The following is an 18,187-nucleotide window of genomic DNA, read 5'->3' on the forward strand; positions in this document are numbered from 1 at the left end:
TGAAGTGTCAGTGTCTTAGGAGTCTTGCCACGGATGAGCGTGGGCCAAGACAGGCAGCTCCTGACCCATAGATGCATACCTTATTTTAGGTTGTCATTCTTTTCCTACCTGGTTTTTTTGTTGGTACAGTCTTGTCTTTCCAATTCTAAACAAGTCGCCAAGGGGCTTCTTATAAGATGGTTTCTCCACTCCCCAGTCCTTCAAATAGCTTTTCTCCATACCAATTCTTATTTGAGTTAATTTTCCCTGAACAGAATTATATGTTATCTTGGTATAGCTGCGTCATTGCCTCAGTGTCCTTCTTGAATTTAGAACTGCGTGGTGCATTATAGCACTGCGTTACCTTTTTCATAACTGTAATAAAATAGTGACTTCCAACCAATCAGTGACCAACTGGTATATGCGGGGTTTGCTCTCAGCATGTCCTTTGTAGTATTTTTAAAACACATACCAAATATACATGATAAAAATTGTTTTCCTCCCTCTGTCCTAAGCACACAGTTTAGTGGGATGAGGATAAAAGTGCAGTAGTTTGTAGAATTGCAGCACAGACTACCTTATTTCAGGTCTGTGCGTTAATTCTGTTTTACTAAATGAAAACCACTTGGAAATATAAGAGAAATTGCCTGCTTTGGTGTATACAGGCTTTGTGCGGATTCCCCATTCATGTCTGCATTTGAAGGTATTACCGTAGCAGTCTCTCCTTGAAGAAAAAAAAAATTAAAATACCGAATTAAATGGATAAAAAGTGGGGAGAAAAAATCTTAGTCATTGTTACAAAAACGGACAGTTCATAGTATCACAAGCATTCTGACTTCTTCTACCTGCTGTGTATACGAAATGTCTACAGTACATCCTGTATCTTAACATAAATACACATCTTATCCATTAGAGGGGTTACTTGAGTTGGTGACAAAGAAGGCATAGAGGACCCAATGTCCCTCATTTCTTTTGGAATGCCAGTGGCTGAAAAATGGCACCTTTAAGTCTACTTCTCCCACACCTTGTGGTAATATTATTGTTAATTACTAAATTATTTTTATGTCTACTGACTTTAGAAAAGAGCAAGACGTTTTAGGATTTCTATGTACCTTTTTTTTTTTTTAATGGCTGAAGCAAAGTTCTTGAGATTCAGCCCTTTGTGCTGTCATTTTTTCTACTGCATATCAAATGCTGAATGCATACAGAGACAGTAGGAAAGAAGGTATTCCCTACAGGTGGTAAAGTTGTCATTCCTTTTTTAAAAGAAGTAAAAAATGAAAGAGATTTATAGCCTTAAACAGTTCATCCTGGAGCATTCAGTGAGAAACTAGTCAGATCCAGAGGGGAAAAATGTTGCAGATCTGACTAGGCTCCAACCTCAAGTACTCCTGTGAGCTACAGCTTAACTTTCAGTTCTTTTGTGTTGTTTTTCAAAAAGCATCAGCTGCTGCAACTACTGTTCAACCAAATTCTTCTTCAGAGCTGAGACAAAAGTTGACAAAGCCTATGAAAATGAAACACGGAGATCATGATGCTAGATTCTCCTCACTGCACTTGAATGGCAGCAGAAGACTAAAATGTATCTCTTTGATCTGCTGCTACCAGCAGTGAAATAAATATCTGTAATATTGCTTAAATCTAAAAATCACTCTTCCTTCAGTGCTGTCTCCTCAGTATGTGGCTTCCAGGTGTAGGGCTTTTGCTCTAGTACTGCTTATCAGGCACTGTAATGTGGTATAAGGGACTTCCTCCCTTTCCCTCAGGACAGCACTTCTTCTAGAAGACCATTTGTTTTAGTAAGGGTAGTGAGGGTCATCATCTGAACAGCAGCCAGATATTCAGAGGCCTAACTGAACAGGAAAAGACAGCAATGCAAACAAAATCTGGCTTTCTTGAAACCCTTCCTTGGGTCCACCCCTGCAGACTTCATCAGTGATGACAGCAGTGGGCACCCTGATTTGTACAGGTGTAAATCTGTGACTTACTGGTAACAGTGGCTCTTCAGGATGCTTTGTCCGCATAAATCTCACACCCCTCTGTCCTTCTGCTCTTGTGAAGTCTTAGTACCCATAGATCCTGCTTTGCCAGCAGTAGGGTTGTGTGTGTCTGCGTGCTCTCAGGCTGGAGCCAATGGTGTTTGCCAAAAGAATGCAGTATTTCTTGAGCAGCACTTGTGATTGCATGAGATGGAATCCATGGGAATAATACATCTTGGGGAGTAAAAGCAGTTACGTTAAGATAAGTAACTGTTCTTCCATGTTATTAAAAATATGGAAACTATTTAAAACTGATTAGAAATTTGGAATATCAAAAATGATCCAGGCAAGGAGAGCTCAGAACTCATTGTAAGACTGTGCATAAATCCAGTATGTCATTGTGGATATTACATATCTGTGGATGTGTGCCCATAATGCCCATGTACCACAGTATGGGGTATTTATTTATTTCTAAATGTTTTCTACAGTAACTTCAAACTGAAAAGCTTTCCACATTTTCCCTGACAGCTGAAATTTGGGTGAGACTTCTGCGTGACTTACGCTTATTCTCATACTAAAAATTCTTCCGTGGAAACAAAGGAAAATCTAACTTGCTTCAAAAAAAAAAAAAAGTGATTTTATTTTTTGAAGCTGAATAGGAGGATGTATTTGATAGGAGTTTAAATAGTTAGAAAACCTAGTTTTCTCAGAGTTGTATATAAAATCCCTGTCTTATAGAGGAAAACAGGGTTGGCTCCAACTCTGCAACTAGAAGGAAATGGCTAATTATTTGCAGTTTGTCCAGGAACTGGATTGATGTAATAGAAAGCAACTTGATCCTCACACAAAGGAGCACAGCAAACCAGTAAAGGAAAGGCTTAGTGATTTCCCTTTGAAATACTTTCAGCTTGGTTTAAAATACAAAAGATTCCTAGATCTTTTTGTCCTGTATTGGAAGGAAGTGTATTAGCAAGAAAAGGTCCTGCAGATTATGAAGACCACACGCAGCTTGTTAAAAATAGACTTGCCTAGGAGTCGTGCATTGCACAGCCATGTGTTGCACGTTTAGCACTCCAGGCTTGACATACCATTGAGGGAACAAGCAGAGTCCATGGTTGTTAGGGAGGACTATTGTGTGCTGCTGAGCAAATAAGTATGGATCTCAAAGCACAAAGCACTAAGGAGAATCGTATCCAGGCTCCCTCGTGCAGACGGAAAGGTGCTGAAATAATGAGCCTTTTGATAACAAAGGAATGGTCCTGAAACCATTCTTTGCCATTACAAAAATATGTAAATAGCATAAAACTGTGTTTTGCTTGTTTGGTCCTGTGGGTACTTGGTACAGCTGGGGCATAGTAGAATGCTGAACTTCAGGCAAGGCAGATGCTTATCCTGCTGCTTGTCTCTGCTGGCAGGTGGAAGAAACAAGTCTCCTGGCTCAGGTTCACTCAAGATGGCTCGATGCCTGGATTTCTGCTGTCCTGCTGGGCTTTCTAATAACATGCATATTCTGAAGACATGTGTTCATTCTTACAACTTCTCTGTTTAGAAGTTTGAAAATGGAGCATGACAAATATGCTGTATTTTTTTGCCATTTGGGCTGCCTCTTAATGATGACTCCCTTTTAAAAAGCAATGCTCGACTCTTGCACTTTCATTTGCTGTCTAAAAAAGATAATGTAGTATGAAGCTAAGCTACTAAGATTTTTTTTACATTTTACTGTGTTGTATTTTGCAATTGGCATTGTGTAACAGTAGCTTTTTCAAATGTATTATAAAAGGTAGTGCCAAGTGTCATTAACTACTCTGGCACATGTACGCTGAAATTTCTTCATTATACATTTGGGGCTTGAAGAATTTTCATGGCTTCCCAGTGTCAAGATGGAGGATAGAAGTCTTGTGCATAGATTATAGAGCTCTGGTCAAACTTGGATGAAGGTGCTGGCAGAGAGAGGAGGTGGAGAAAGTTCTTTCCTTTTGTACTTGCAGTAAGGACAAGTCTCCCAAAAAAGCTATGCTTCATTCATAGCTAGCATCGTTTTTAGCTTGGATTTTGGTCTTCACAGTGTTGGCATAAGAGCAAATGGCGATGAGCTTGTTTTCAACACTGATAAACTGACAGGAGTGAGGGTTGGGGTTGTTTTTTTTTGTGAAAGCGGACCCTGTTCCCCTCAGTTTCCTTGGATGATTTGTATGCCCTCTTTTGGGCCCCATTCCTTCTGAAAAGAAAGTATTGCAGTTAGCAGTGATGGAAGGACGCTCTTCGCTTACTTGCATTTTGGTACATTTTTCAACACGTGTAATGGAGCAGCCAAACCCAACGTGACAAAGCGTCTCATTTGATACGCTAGTTGACTTTGTTTTTCTTGGAAGGTGTTCTGTGATCATAATGTTACACGTGGTCATATATAATTTATCGTTGTTGTCAACTACTCTTGAGAATGGAATCACTTCACTAAGCCCTAACAGGACTAACAATGTGGGAGGTGTAATGAAATCCCCCCAGATTCCCAGCCTTCTTTAAGCACGTGTAAAGTTCAGAAAGCTGTAATACATGATCACTTGTATTACTTAAAGAATATTACAGTTCAGTGGCACGTTATATGGCATCTTTGGTAATGAAATTGTAAGCACTTTTGAAATTGTATTTCTGTAGCAATTTTTGAAGTGGTGGATTGAGCTGGCTGTTCCCCTGTAAGCTTTATTGCAGTCTGTGGTACACATCTTATTAGCGTCTTCTCTCTCAACTTGTATCCTCTTCATTCCAAAGTAAAACTGATTCAGTAACAGAAGTATCTACTGAGAGTCTGGAGGATGGCCATTTTCTGCCAGCTCTGGAGGTTTGCTTGGTTTCTGTAGGTCTTGCTGAAACTTCTTGCTGGAACTACTTGTCCTGCAGAAGGCTTGCACAGAAGGTGTCAGCATCAAATTGAATTGTTCAAATAAAACAAGCTCCTCTCAAGCCTTTAATAGCAAAATACCATAATGTTAGACAAGAGTTGAATACTACTGGTGTTTCCAGTAAAGGAGAACCAAAGAGTATCTGCAGAGGCAGTTAGAAAATTTTCCCTGTCTTGTTTGCAAGAGACCTGTATTTCTGGAAGTGAAAATCAATTCTTATTTTTAAGAGCATAGGCTTTTACCTAGTTTCCTGGCTATGGTCACATAAAAATCTCCCTGCTACTAATAAAATGATCTTCTTTCCCTTCAATTATCTATAGTTCGTTTGTTTTACTGGAGGTCTACTCATCTGCAAGTTCCCTGTTTGAGTGTACTGCCAGTTATTCTTGATACTGGAATCGTTTCCCTGCTTTCACTGAATTTAGCAATGTGTCTCAAGTTAGTGTTGGAAATTGGACATATAATACAGCCATTCTGATGAAATTTTAATAAACATGTTTAAATACAGCTAGCCCTGTGGCACTCATAAATGCACCATGCAATTCAGTGCATTCCTACTTATCATTACTCTTCACTAACAGTCTTTTTGCTAATTTCAATCCCTGCAACAGTACTGCTATCGAAGCCAAGGCAAATTAATTTTCCATCCTATTTAATGATGATAATCAGTATCAAATGCTTTATTACAGACAAGATATTCTACATAATTATTAAACAGTATTTATTTAGCATTACAAACTTTGCATTTGGTAATCAGAAGCAGTTGTTCCAGGAATTTGACCAGTGCTTCAAAGGTATTTAATTGTTATTGGATAAGTACTTTCCAGTGGGGAACTTGCATTCAGAACAAAGGAAAGAATGTGTTTAGGAGCTTTGAACATAGACTTTGAACATAGTCTCTGTGACATTGTCTTCTGCCATGTCAAGCACCAGGAATTTAATGCTCTCTACATATCCTTGCAGTGAAAATCTGGTTTTTGTCTAACGTGTGTGTTGTTTCAGACTCCATGACAGAAAGATGTGTATAATAGGACTGAGCATCCTAATGGAATTACAGAACCGACCACCTGCAGTGGATGCTGTGGCTGCCCAGATTGTCCCTTCAATCCTCCTCCTCTTCCTGGGCTTAAAACAAGTTTGCGCCTCACGAGAACTCACAGAACATGAGGATCATGCTAAAGATGAAAAACACGTTGCAGAAGATAATGGTAAAATCTCCCCTTTTCACATTGTGGATTTTGTCTGGATTTAATTTAAAGGGGGTAAGAAATTGCAGTTCATTTTTAAGACTCATTAGTCTGCTGAAAATAGCTCGGCTTACTGGGTGCTTGAGAGATCATCTTAGGAATTGATTTTTCCTCCCAAAATGTAATCAAAACATTTCAATGTGTTAGAGCTAACACTTTGTGAAAGGGTAGTATTAGTTTAAGAGTAATAACAAAACTTGCAAGTCCACTTTCTGGGTTGTGAATCTGCTCTGTCTTCTCACATAGGCAGCAGGAGTTTGCCAGGACTGCACTGGTTATATTCTTGATTCCTGGAAAGAAGCTGTTCCCAGTACCCAACTATTTGAAAGACCTGTTTGGTTGAACTTTGAAGGAAATCCTAGCAAGTCTTCTTTGTCCAAATGGAAAGTGATTTGCAAAGTGGGGTTTGAGACAGCTGAGGTTCCTGGAGCAGACAGACCTCTTACTGCTGTGTCTGCCAGAAGAGAAAAAATATCAAAGAATACCTTGTGGAGGGAATTGTGGAGAGTGAATTTTACACAGCATTGCAGGCAGATATGTGTGGCTGTATTTGACTTGGAACAGGAGATCGATGGTTTGAGGTCTGAAAATTAGATTGGATGTAAGCAGATTATGTAATCCACTCAAATTTCATACATGATTGTTCTGTAATGGAATTACAGAATTCTTCTCAATGCATAGGGATAGAATATGGAAACAGCATGGTAATTTTCAGATCTCTGTCCTGTGATTCAGTCCCTGCTTGTTGCAGATATAGTCATCTTTATTCTTTCTAAACTGCTAACACAGAAAGAGCTGAAGTTTTGGAATTGGAGGGGGATTTTTTTAATCTTGATTTTAAGTCAGAAATATTTTTCCTTACGTGGGAAGTAGCAGTGTTTAGAATTGCATGTTGGAGTTGCATTTAATTCAGGATGTAATGGTTCTTTCATAAGCGGAATGGAAGGTAAAGCTAAGTGAAAGATGCTAATTTGTTTGTTCAAATAAAGGAGCACTGTGAAGAATAGCAGGCAGACATTTGGCCTACGTCTGGTTTTCTCTTCGTTTTGTGTCAATTTGTGAAGTCTATGCAAGTCTCTTATTTGTTTGTAATTTAAAAAGCACAGTGATGGAAGACTTTGTCAAAGACACATTTCCTCAAAATTTTTGGATCCTTTTTGCAAATTGCACAATGACTGCATAAATGAAAGAAGAAAAAAGATGGCAGTTTCACATTCCCCTGGTGGGCTTAGAAACAAAAATTTAACTGATTTTGAATGTAGGAAACATTTTAACAGCTTCATTTTTCCAATTCTTCTAAGATTTTGGGGGAAGGGTGTTAACAGAGGGTCCCCTTTCCAGCCAAAACCTAGATTTATTGATTGTTCTTCATTCATGAGTCATTGTTTCCTTATACTTTTTCTTTGTTTTGTAAAACACATCAATGGTTTTGCAGAAGAGATACCGAGTGATGAGGAGGAGACAAATGAAGTGAGCCAGGCGATGCAAGAGAACCATGGTGGTGGAGGAGGAGGAGGAGGAGGAGGCGGTGGTGGTGGAGGTGGAGAGGAAGAGGATGAAGATGATGATGATGATGACTGGGATGAAGATGCATTGGAAGAGACTGCTCTTGAAGGGTTTAGCACACCTCTTGACCTTGAAAATGGTGTTGATGAATACCAGTTTTTTACACAAGCACTTTTAGGTATGTGTTTGCTAGTTGGCAGAATGATATAACATGATGAAATAGTTTGGAGATGTTTATAATCATCACTGGGAAAAACTCTTTTCTTTGTTACAAGTAACAAATTTAGATTACTGAAACTGGAAAATGTGATCTTGCTTTCTAATGTTAGTCCTGAGATTTTTTGGCTTACAAGTACTGTAAAAAAACAATGGTAGCAAATACCACCAAAGATTAATTTGCTTCGTGATCTCGTTCAGAACTTTTCAATCACAGCCTAAATAAGTGGGACTCAGTCACTAGAGGGACTCCTATATATAGAAATATTTGTCACTTTCTAGATGTTAAAATCACAATGGAGGAATTATTTTCTCCCTTTCCTGTTTGACTAATCCTGTTGCTTTTAGTTTTGATAAGAGTTTTAAATTAGAAGATTCACCTGAATCCATAAATAACGGCCACATGGTTAACTTTCTGTTTCAGAAAGCAGAGGATGTAGTTAAGTTCCCCAAAATGGATTGCCTCTATTAAAGTGGGGATTCTGTGCTAAGAAAACTGACTGGAATACTGAACCTGTTTTGCAGTGCAAATTCTGTTTTAAAACCAAGGATTCCGTATGTTTCATTTTCTTCTGACATCAACTTGCAACGTAACCTGATAATCGCTTTTCATCCATTCCTGTTCTGACAGCGGTGCAGAGCCGAGATGCAGCCTGGTACCATTCGCTGACAGCACCGTTGAGTGAGGATCAGAAGAAACAGCTGCAGGAAATTTATACATTAGCAGAACACCGGCGAAATGCTGCAGGTGAGTCACTTCTCTGGGGCCATTTTATCTGTTGCAGGGATGTTGGAACTGCATCTAATCTGTAACAACAGAGAGAATAAATCTCTGTGCTAATTAACATTTCCTGACAAGCGTGAGTAGGATATTGTCCTTAGATTATCCCTTGCCTGGAAGTGTGTGTTATTCAGAGAGATTACTGTTGCTTCTAATTAATTGCTTTCTCATTGACATGTGCTGCTGTCTGAACAGGGTACAAACTAGTTTTGCACAATCTGACATTTGAAGTGAAGAGCAAATTAAGGCAATATCTAGCTGTCAGCCAGGCATTTGATGAAGATTACTATGGATTATTATGTGTTTAACAGTTTTGTAACTTTTTAACTGCTAACGTTGCCTTCACAGTCAGTGTAAGGTTTTAGATGTTTAGAAAGCTTTCATTGTGCGGAATAAATTCAGATTTAGTCAGAAAGCATGCAGAATAGTGTAACATAGACTGATTCTGTAGAGGATTAATTTCTCAGCTCTGTTGTAGAGGTGTGTGCGTTTGTGCAGTTAGAGACAATCTGAGTGGTAATTTATTACTGTCACTGCATTTAGGGAATGAAATTTTGACTCAACCGAGAGTTTTTTCCACAGCTTTGCATTTTTAGCTGAGCTGTATTGTCTCTGGCAAAAGCATTCTCTGTAGACTATTTTTCATATCCTTTTCCTTCTTTGAATTGTAGAGACTAAGACAATAGAACAACAAAGTGGCTACACATTTGACAACAAAGGACTGATCACAGCATTTAACTTTGCTGGAAGTACTCCTGGTGGCAACTGAAGGATCAGCTACAAAGGTCAATGGGAAGGGTCTCATCGCTACATTTTCTTGAAATCATCATGACTTCTGAGTGATAGGGGAGGGTAATTTAATGCTGCTGAAGGTTTTCTGGAAAATAGCAGTGTGCTTCCCCCACCAGAATGCTCTTTCTAACCAGCTACTGTAATGTACAAATTCTGTGGTGTTTTTATAATTTGATGGACTGAAAGGAAACATTTGTCCTCAAGGAACCTGAATGACTGGGAGGGGCCGGGCTGCATCTAATTGAGTTGCACTTCTCAGGTTTTTGCTGTGCAGAATTGATAGATTCATATGGATAACAGTGCCTTCTGTTGTACATGGATTGCCTGAACAAATGGATTTTGGAGTGCATTATAATTTTTTAAGTGTAAGGACATTTCTTGATACACTGTAAGCCTTGGTTCCATGTTTTCCAGTCACCTGCTTTTTACTACTTGGTTTAATTGTTCGTTGGTTGCATACACGTTGCCGGATTCAGAATATTATCTCATCTTCCCTATTTGGTGCAGACCAAATGTGTAGAGGGAGGTGTCTGTTGGAGTTGCAAAGCATACACTGGTTACGTCAAAGGGTCTTAACAAAATTGCAGATTTTCCCTTGATGCAGCAGTCTTAAATTATTTCTCTTAGCCGTGAAATCAACTCACTGGAGTTATGATGGCACGCATGGCAGGAGGTTACCCTAAATCTACACTGATATTACCTCCTGCCTGGGCAAGTGGTGTGGCCCTCGCATGTAGATGTTCTACGTGACAACTTTTTATTTCCACTATTTTTGATGAATATTGTATTTTACAAACCTCTTTTTGGTTTTTATTCATTCATTGCCATTCCAGTGGTAGTACTGAATAATGTGGTACAAAATATTTACAATATTTTATTTATCTTGATAGAAAAAAAACAGCTTGAAATTTATTTCTTCTTCCTCTTACACTTCTGTGATTGAATTTCTGGTCTGCCTTCCATGTGGCTATTCTTGTCCCATGCTGAAACTTCATTATCTGCCAGACTTTTTCCTAAATTTCAAAGACTGGTTTCTCATAAATTGAAACACATATAACCAGGTGTTTGTGAATATGTTCATTTAGTGAGAAACTGATAGCAGTACTAATTTGAATAGGTGCCCCTCCTTTAGATCTATTGAGATCGCAGTGGTGTAGCCAAGATAAGTAGGGGTGCTTTAGAATGTGAAGTTTGGATTGGAGATAAAATGTTTAGACCAGATTTTGTCTCTATGTGTTAATTTCTTTATGACTTAAAAATATTTACTGAGCAATTTTAAGCACATACTCATAATGTATTTCTTCAGAGCCATGCCCCAACTGAAAAGTCAAAGCCCTTCCCATACCCCATCAAATTTTCAACAACTGTAGCGAGTTACAGGTTGCTGGCCCTGCACTGTGCTGAAGCTTTCATTTTTTATTTGTCAGAGTAATTATAGTTCAGGCTGATAAATCTGAAGCGCTCTATGCCTTGGTTTCTGGAAAAGGCCAAAGTGTCTCTGCCTGTTCCTTGCCCCATCGACTGGAATTTTCTCAGCCTGGCAGCTGTGGAGCAGAAGGTTCCCTGCTGCTTTCCTTTTTCCTGCAATTTTGTGTCAGAGTCTCTCTGGTGCTGTTCTCTGCTGCTGCTGCTCCCCGCCCCCCCCACCCCCCACCCGCCCCCAGCAGCTGCAGAGTAAAGTTGGCCTGGTTTGTGTAGGTTTTTCACTGCTGCTACTCATTTAATAGCAACAGGGAAAATTTCTCACTTTTAGGTCTGTTGTACATATGGAAAACTGTGAGAATTCCAGGGTCTGTATTTCCAAAAGGGAACAATACATTGAGCTGCATTGGACAGGCTCTTTAAGCTCAAGCAGCAGAGGGCTTGGGACATCCTTTATTTTGAATGTCAGGCTATGAAAATTATAGGCCACTTTTGCTAATTCAGGTCTGGGGGTGTATTGACTTGAGACAGTAAGAAGGCATTACATCCAGTTTGTTGGTGAGTACCTCAGAAAGCATAGAAGTTTTGAAATCCTTCAGGAATTTAAGAAATGAAGAAGTTTCAGGAATTAAAGAAGTTAAGGATACGGATGACTTCTCTCTTACCTGACAGTTGAAGTTAAGGCAGGTAAACTGTTTAAGCCCTTTGGTTTTTTTAATTGAAAAAAATGAGATTGCTGAGTTGGGTTTCCTTCAAAGCCCATTTGCCTTCTCTACACTGGCATGCAGAGTAGAAGAGGGATTTATTTTTCTTCTGCTAATGAGGTTGCTTGCACAGTCACAAGCTAATATTTAGGAGTTAATGTGTTCAAGGAAAAATCTGCTTTTGCGTAGCATCATCTTTGTGTCACTCAGCTGAACTATGGCTGCTCCCTAGTTCTGCTTCTTGTATACTTTTCAAATCAACTGCCAAGAAAATTTCATCCAGATGTTTCTTACAAGGGGTTTAATCAGCAGCATGGAGTCGGGAATCTTTGTTGTCTATTTTGCGGTGGGGGTCAGAGATGTCTGAGGGGATGGCATGTAAAAAGGTTAAATGCCCTTCCCTTCCCAGGAGATTCATGAGCAAATGTTTCTACTGGCAAAAGTAAATGTTAATTATTTTATTCCTTTTTTTGAAAAGGGTTTTCATCCAAAAAGATTTATTGGGCTCTAGCCTCCACTTTAACATATGGTTCTCTTTTAACATGATAAATATCCGTTTGTACATGATCATAAATAGGTAATGGATTTAGGGATTTCTTTCTGAGCTGTGTCCAGCTTTGTACTACATTAAAGGGAGAGTAACACAAACATGCATTACTGTCTCACTTTGAAGCCAATCATGGAATATCAGATACCAGTATTGGCCAACGAAGCATGATGTATTTGCGGTTGGAAGTACAGAGAATCATGAATGTATTTTAAAATAAAACAAAAGCTGATAACTGGTGACCTATGTTGCCCCATGCCCATGTTCCCAAAGTGTGAAGGTGGCTCGTATGGGCACCATGGGGACTTTACATAGGAAATTAGCATTCTGTAGGTTATAATCATAGCAAATGTTAACTTACATGATAAGCTGCTTTTTCAGATAAAATTAACTGATCCTGGGTATTGAATTGCATATGCTGTTTTGTCACTCTTGAAAGGAAAATAAGAATCATCACATGTTTTGGCTGCTTCTTTTTGCTTTCAAAGTTGAAGTACTTGGTTTGTTTTCATTACAAAGCAAAATCTTTAATTAAAATGGCCAGCTCCAGAAAGAGTGCAGAATATCAAGCTAAGGAAGAAGCTAAAAAAAACCCCAAACGCCAAGAATCCCCCAAAACCCACATGTGCACAGTCGGATTGAAATAAATGTGCTTTGGGAGTGTAAGTCAAAATATGTAAAGAATGTTACACAAAATGATATTGTGAGATTCTTTGCTTTAGGGGGAAAGGCTGCCTGCAGGGTGTCGGGGAGACATGAAATGAACTGCTTTAGGACATGCCCTTTGCCTGTGAAGTCCAGGCACTTTGTGACTCTGGATTTCATACATTGTAGAGGAGAAAAGGTAGGACAGTAGAGGATTTTTTTTTTTTTTTGTTACACTATAAAGCAAAAGTCTGTTTTGAGACTTTTTTGAGCCAAAAGAATTATAGACAACGTGAATGATTAACTGTCTTTTGTTTCCAGAGTACTTTTCAGCCTTTTTTTCTTCCCTACTTTCCTTCCATTTGCCAACCACTATGTTATCAGATATTTCAGGGAATATTCAAAATACCTGAAAAGGTAAAGCTTAAACATTTTTTTTAAAATCCTGTTGTTCTTGAAGCAATGTAACCTATAAGTACATCAACAATAAAAGGAGAGCCAAGGAGGATCTCCATCCTTTGCTGGATGTGGGGGGGAACATTGTCACTGAAGTCAAGGAAAAGGCTGAGGTACTCAATGCCTTCTTTGCCTCTGTGTTTAACAGCCAGACTGGTCATCCCCAGGGTACTCAGGCCCTTGAGCTAGAGGATAGGGATGGGGACCAGAATGGAGCCCTCATAGTCCAGGAGGAAGCAGTTAATGACCTGCTACGCCACCTGGACGCTCACAAGTCTATGGGGCCGGATGGGATCCACCCGAGAGTACCGAGGGAGCTGGCAGAGGAGCTTGCCAAGCCACTTTCCATCATCTATCAGCAGTCCTGGTTAACAGGGGAGGTCCCTGATGTCTGGAGACTTGCCAATGTGACACCCAACTACAAGAAGGGCCGGAAGGAGGACCCGGGGAACTACAGGCCTGTCAGCCTGACCTCAGTGCCAGGAAAGATTATGGAGCGGTTCATCTTGAGTGAACTCAACAGGCAAGTGCAGGTCAACCAGGGGATCGGGCCCAGCCAGCATGGGTTCATGAAAGGCAGGTCCTGCTTGACCAACCTGATCTCCTTTTATGACCTGGTGACCCGCCTGGTAGATGATGGAAAGGCTGTGGATGTCATTTACCTGGAGTTTAGCAAAGCTTTTGACACTGTCTCCCATAATATTCTCCTTGGGAAGCTGGCAGCTCATGGCTTGGATGGGCGTACTCTTCGCTGCGTAAAAAACTGGTTGGATGGCCAAGCCCAGAGAGTAGTGGTAAATGGAGTTAAGTCCAGTTGGCGGCCGGTCATGAGTGGTGTTCCCCAGGGCTCTGTTTTGGGGCCAGCCTTGTTTAATATCTTTATCGATGATCTGGATGAGGGGATTGAGTGCACCCTCAGTAAGTTTGCAGACAACACCAAACTGGGTGGGAGTGTCGATCTGCTGGAGGGTAGGATGGCCCTGCAGAGGGACCTGGACAGACTGGATCGATGGGCTGCGGCCAACTGTATGAGGTTTAACAAGGCCAAGTGCTGGGTCCTGCACTTGGGTCACAACAACCCCATGCAATGCTACAGGCTTGGGGAAGAGTGGCTGGGAAGCTGCCTGGCCGAAAAGGACCTGGGGCTGTTGGTCGACAGCCGGTTGAACATGAGCCAGCAGTGTGCCCAGGTGGCCAAGAAGGCCAACAGCATCCTGGCTTGTATCTGGAATAGTGTGGCCAGCAGGAGCAGGGAGGTGATTGTGCCCCTGTACTCGGCACTGGTGAGGCCGCACCTGGAATACTGTGTCCAGTTTGGGGCCCCTCAGTACAAGAAAGACATTGAGGTGCTGGAGCGTGTTCAGAGAATGGCAACAAAGCTGGTGAAGGGTCTGGAGCACAGGCCTTATGAGGAGCGGCTGAGGGAACTGGGGTTGTTTAGCCTGGAGAAGAGGAGGCTGAGGGGAGACCTTATCGCTCTCTACAACTACCTGAAAGGAGGTTGTAGTGAGGTGGGTGTTGGTCTCTTCTCCCAAGTAGTTAGCGATAGGACGAGAGGAAATGGGCTCAAGCTGCACCAGGGGAGGTTTAGTTTGGAAATTAGGAAAAATTTCTTTACTGAAAGAGTGGCCAAGCATTGGAACAGGCTGCCCAGAGAGGTGGTGGAGTCACCATCCCTGGAAGTGTTCAAAAAATGGGTAGATGTGGCACTTTGGGACATGGTTTAGTCTAGTCTACCCTTGATTGGTTTAGTGTGGACTTGGTAGTGTAGGTTAATGGTTGGACTGGATGATCTTAAAGGTCTTTTCCAACCTAAATGATTCTATGATTCTATCTGTTGCATTTATATCTATAGAACAAAGTCTCTCATTTGACATATGCAGATGATACAGAACTACAAAACCCCTCACTTATGCCTGTGGTTTTGAAGAGTCTTTCTGTGATTTACTTCTTAATATGGGTACTTTGAAATCCTTACACCTTGTACTGAAATTTGCTCAAAGGATAGGCAAAAATGCCCTATGTAATGGAGTACCCAGTCCTAGTGAAAATAGCACTCTTTTCTCTCGGGTGTCAAATCTTACCCCAAACAGAAGGGAAACACTAGAGATGGTTGTTCCCAGTGTGTTAAAGGAAGTCAAACACTATTCCAGATACCAGAAAGTCTTAGCATAAAACCATATTGTAAAGAGGATATATGAATGGGCCAAGCTGCTTGCTTTTGACACCTCTTCCACTGCTACTACTTCTGTAAAACCAACCAAACAAAACCGGTGTAAAATGAAAGAGAACTAAAGCAGTGCTTGTGCACTAGACAGGTAGAAATTTCCCTGGCCTGTGGATCTCATCCCAATACTCACTGCAAATGCACTCAGATACTTTTCAAATAGAATATGCAACATCTGTATGGATATCAGTACCCTGAATCTGACAGCCACTAACAAGAGGTAGAGGCTTAATGTGATTTTTCTCTGGCAGAAAACAGATGCATCCCTTTAAAAAGTCTGGGAACCTCTTGTCCTGGCTAATGTGCAGTCACCAACAGGAGACAGACAGTGGGATTACAGCCTTTCTTGGTTGTCAGAATATCTCCTACTAAAGGGTTACCTGAAGTGCTCCGCATCTGGGGAGCTAACTGATGAACCACTCCCTGACTAAAGAAGGGAGCAGCAGTTCAGAGAGAATCTGCAGGCATATGTAATTGTGATGAATTGGGAAAGCATCCATTTAAATTGAAGTGATGCTTTTGATATGATCTCAGATCTGCAGCATTCCCAATGTTCCTTGGATCTTCTAGAGGAGCGTCCAACAGCTGTGTCCCATGCCTTTCTCCAGGAAGACAATGTGCTTGGGCAGCCCCAAATTTGGTGTGATGCTTTGAACTTGGGATCAGAAAGCAATTTTGGTTACAAGCTGGTAGTTGTCCATGTCAGAAAAATGAGGTGAAAGTGGTATATTAATGCTAGGATTCTCTTTAAAGGCTGTATAGCGGTTCACAGTTTTAAGTGCTTGGCTATGTGCATGGTGGGGTAGGAGATGAACTTTCAGATGCATTGATTTCTCAAATGTGGATACAACAGTGTCAGCTCCAGGATTCACCTGTGGTGAATGGACAGTGTTCGTCAGGGGCTGCCTGCTGGACGATCCAGGATTGTGTGAGATGAGATGAAGTGAAATGCAAAAACTGAAAAATTACTTGATAGTTGAAGCTGTTGAGCAATAAAAATGAGTGTTTTCTTGAAATGAAATTTTAGTATTATGTTCAGGTATGTTCTAATTTTCAGGTTTCTTGCCATGCAAAATACAAAATTACTACATCACATGGAGGCCTATTGATTTTTCACAGGACTGCTTACCATTGAAGGTGTTTATCCAAGAATTGTTCCTCATTTTTAGATATTTTCAACATGCTTGTTAGTAAAGTTGCACATATCCCTCTTTCGCTACTTTCCATGCACAGAGATCTTGAAAATGAACTTAATAAAAGGAAGAAGAACAGTGCTTTGAAAAGAGAAGACTATGCATAAGCAGGTTATTTTTAGAAAACAGAAGAACTACAGCCTCTGAAGAAAATATGAAACAATAAATATTTATACAAAAGTGCATGAGGTAAAGAAATGAATATAAGACAGTATAAGCGAGGCTCCGGTCTTTGATCACAGCTGTAATGTTTTCTTTTCATTGCCAAACAATGTGTGAAAATTGCTTTTGATTGCATGTGCTGTTGGTAGTATGCTTAACGTAAATCACCTGAAATGTGTTTGGGCTCAAAAAGAGACCAAAGAGGCCATGCAGATTTCTTTTGATATTAAAAGCAAAGATATGAGCCCATGCCTGCAGCGACTAGAGGGAGACCGCTATGTGCTACATTAGCAGATTGAATTGCAGGATCATCACCTTTGTAAGAATCCTAAAATACGAAACTGTGGGTTGGCTTTGAGGGCAAGAATTGACAAATGCAAAACATGCATCGATGACAAGAAGAACCTCTTCCTAGCTTAAAGAATTCTGTACAGTGTTCTCTTCAGCTGTGCTGAATTTGCTTTAAAAATAGTAATAAATCTTATTGCTTAGGTCGAATGTTACATCTGTTGTGCATTTATATGGGAGGAATAATATTTCTTAAAAAAATGTATCATGCCACCTACCAAGGAGCCCAATCTCATTTTATAGCCTCTCTTTATACAGCCATAAAACTTATTTGCAAGAACACCCCAGAATTAATTTTAAACAAATGTGTGCGTTATCCAGAGTTAATATGTGCATTTGTGTAGCAGTATGTGTTCGTTAATCTCAGACTTGTGAAGACAAGTATTCACATGCACGCTTTGCCTGCGAAAGAATATAACTGACGTTCGATGTAGATAAGATCATTACAGATCGTCCAAATACAGTTCTCAAAATATCAAACCAGTGAAGATCGTCATCTTGCAGTCCTGAGATAGGGGATTGCACCAGAGCTTGGGCCAATCTTCTGTGCATGGAATTCGTAAAGGAGATAGTTCTACCAAGCCTCCTCAGGACAAGAGATTAATCCTGCTGAAACTGCAAGCCTGCTGTTTGTATCAGTGGAGTATTTCCCTGACGGTGAGTTGCTGAAATAGCCTGTTTGCTAAATTGCACTGATTGATAATGCTTGCCCTTTTCTGTATGAGGCACTTCCATGAATCCTCCACAGTATCTCCAAGAGCAGTGGTTAGTGGCCCATTTCTATAACTGGAGAGGTTGGGTTAGCATAGTTTGCCCAAAGCCGTAGCAGTGTGTTGCAGCTGGCATGAGAAATTAAAATCCTGGCTCTGTAGAATTGCCTGGGAGTTTTGCCATTGGCTCTAATGGAGCCAGAATTTCGGCCAAGAAATTTGCTAGGTCCTAGTGTTTGGATCACTGCTGATACCTTCCAGAGAAGTTCTGCCAGAACATACTTAATTTATGAAATTGCTTAGTAACAGTGAGTTCCTCTATTGAGCTGCAGTTTTAATCTGTCTAGCAGTGACATTGTTTAATTGTATCTTG

At 40.4% G+C, this 18,187-nt stretch overlaps 1 protein-coding gene across 2 annotated transcripts in view; it reads left to right on the forward strand.

The window, feature by feature from the left end:
* Positions 1-9,428, forward strand: part of IPO8 (importin 8) — a 45,191-nt gene extending 35,763 nt beyond the window's left edge. Inside the window, exons 22-26 of one of the 2 annotated variants that reach the window (XM_075710835.1) lie at positions 5,861-6,066; positions 7,541-7,606; positions 7,652-7,789; positions 8,459-8,575; positions 9,280-9,428. In XM_075710835.1, the coding sequence (XP_075566950.1) occupies positions 5,861-6,066; positions 7,541-7,606; positions 7,652-7,789; positions 8,459-8,575; positions 9,280-9,377 (625 nt within the window). In that variant the 3' untranslated portion in view covers positions 9,378-9,428. Of the gene's footprint in view, positions 1-5,860; positions 6,067-7,540; positions 7,790-8,458; positions 8,576-9,279 lie in introns of both variants that reach the window. The other variant, XM_075710827.1, reaches the window with a different exon arrangement.
* The last annotated feature ends 8,759 nt before the right edge of the window (positions 9,429-18,187 follow it).

This window comes from Pelecanus crispus, chromosome 1 (genome assembly GCF_030463565.1).
Source record: "Pelecanus crispus isolate bPelCri1 chromosome 1, bPelCri1.pri, whole genome shotgun sequence".
NCBI lineage: Eukaryota > Metazoa > Chordata > Aves > Pelecaniformes > Pelecanidae > Pelecanus > Pelecanus crispus.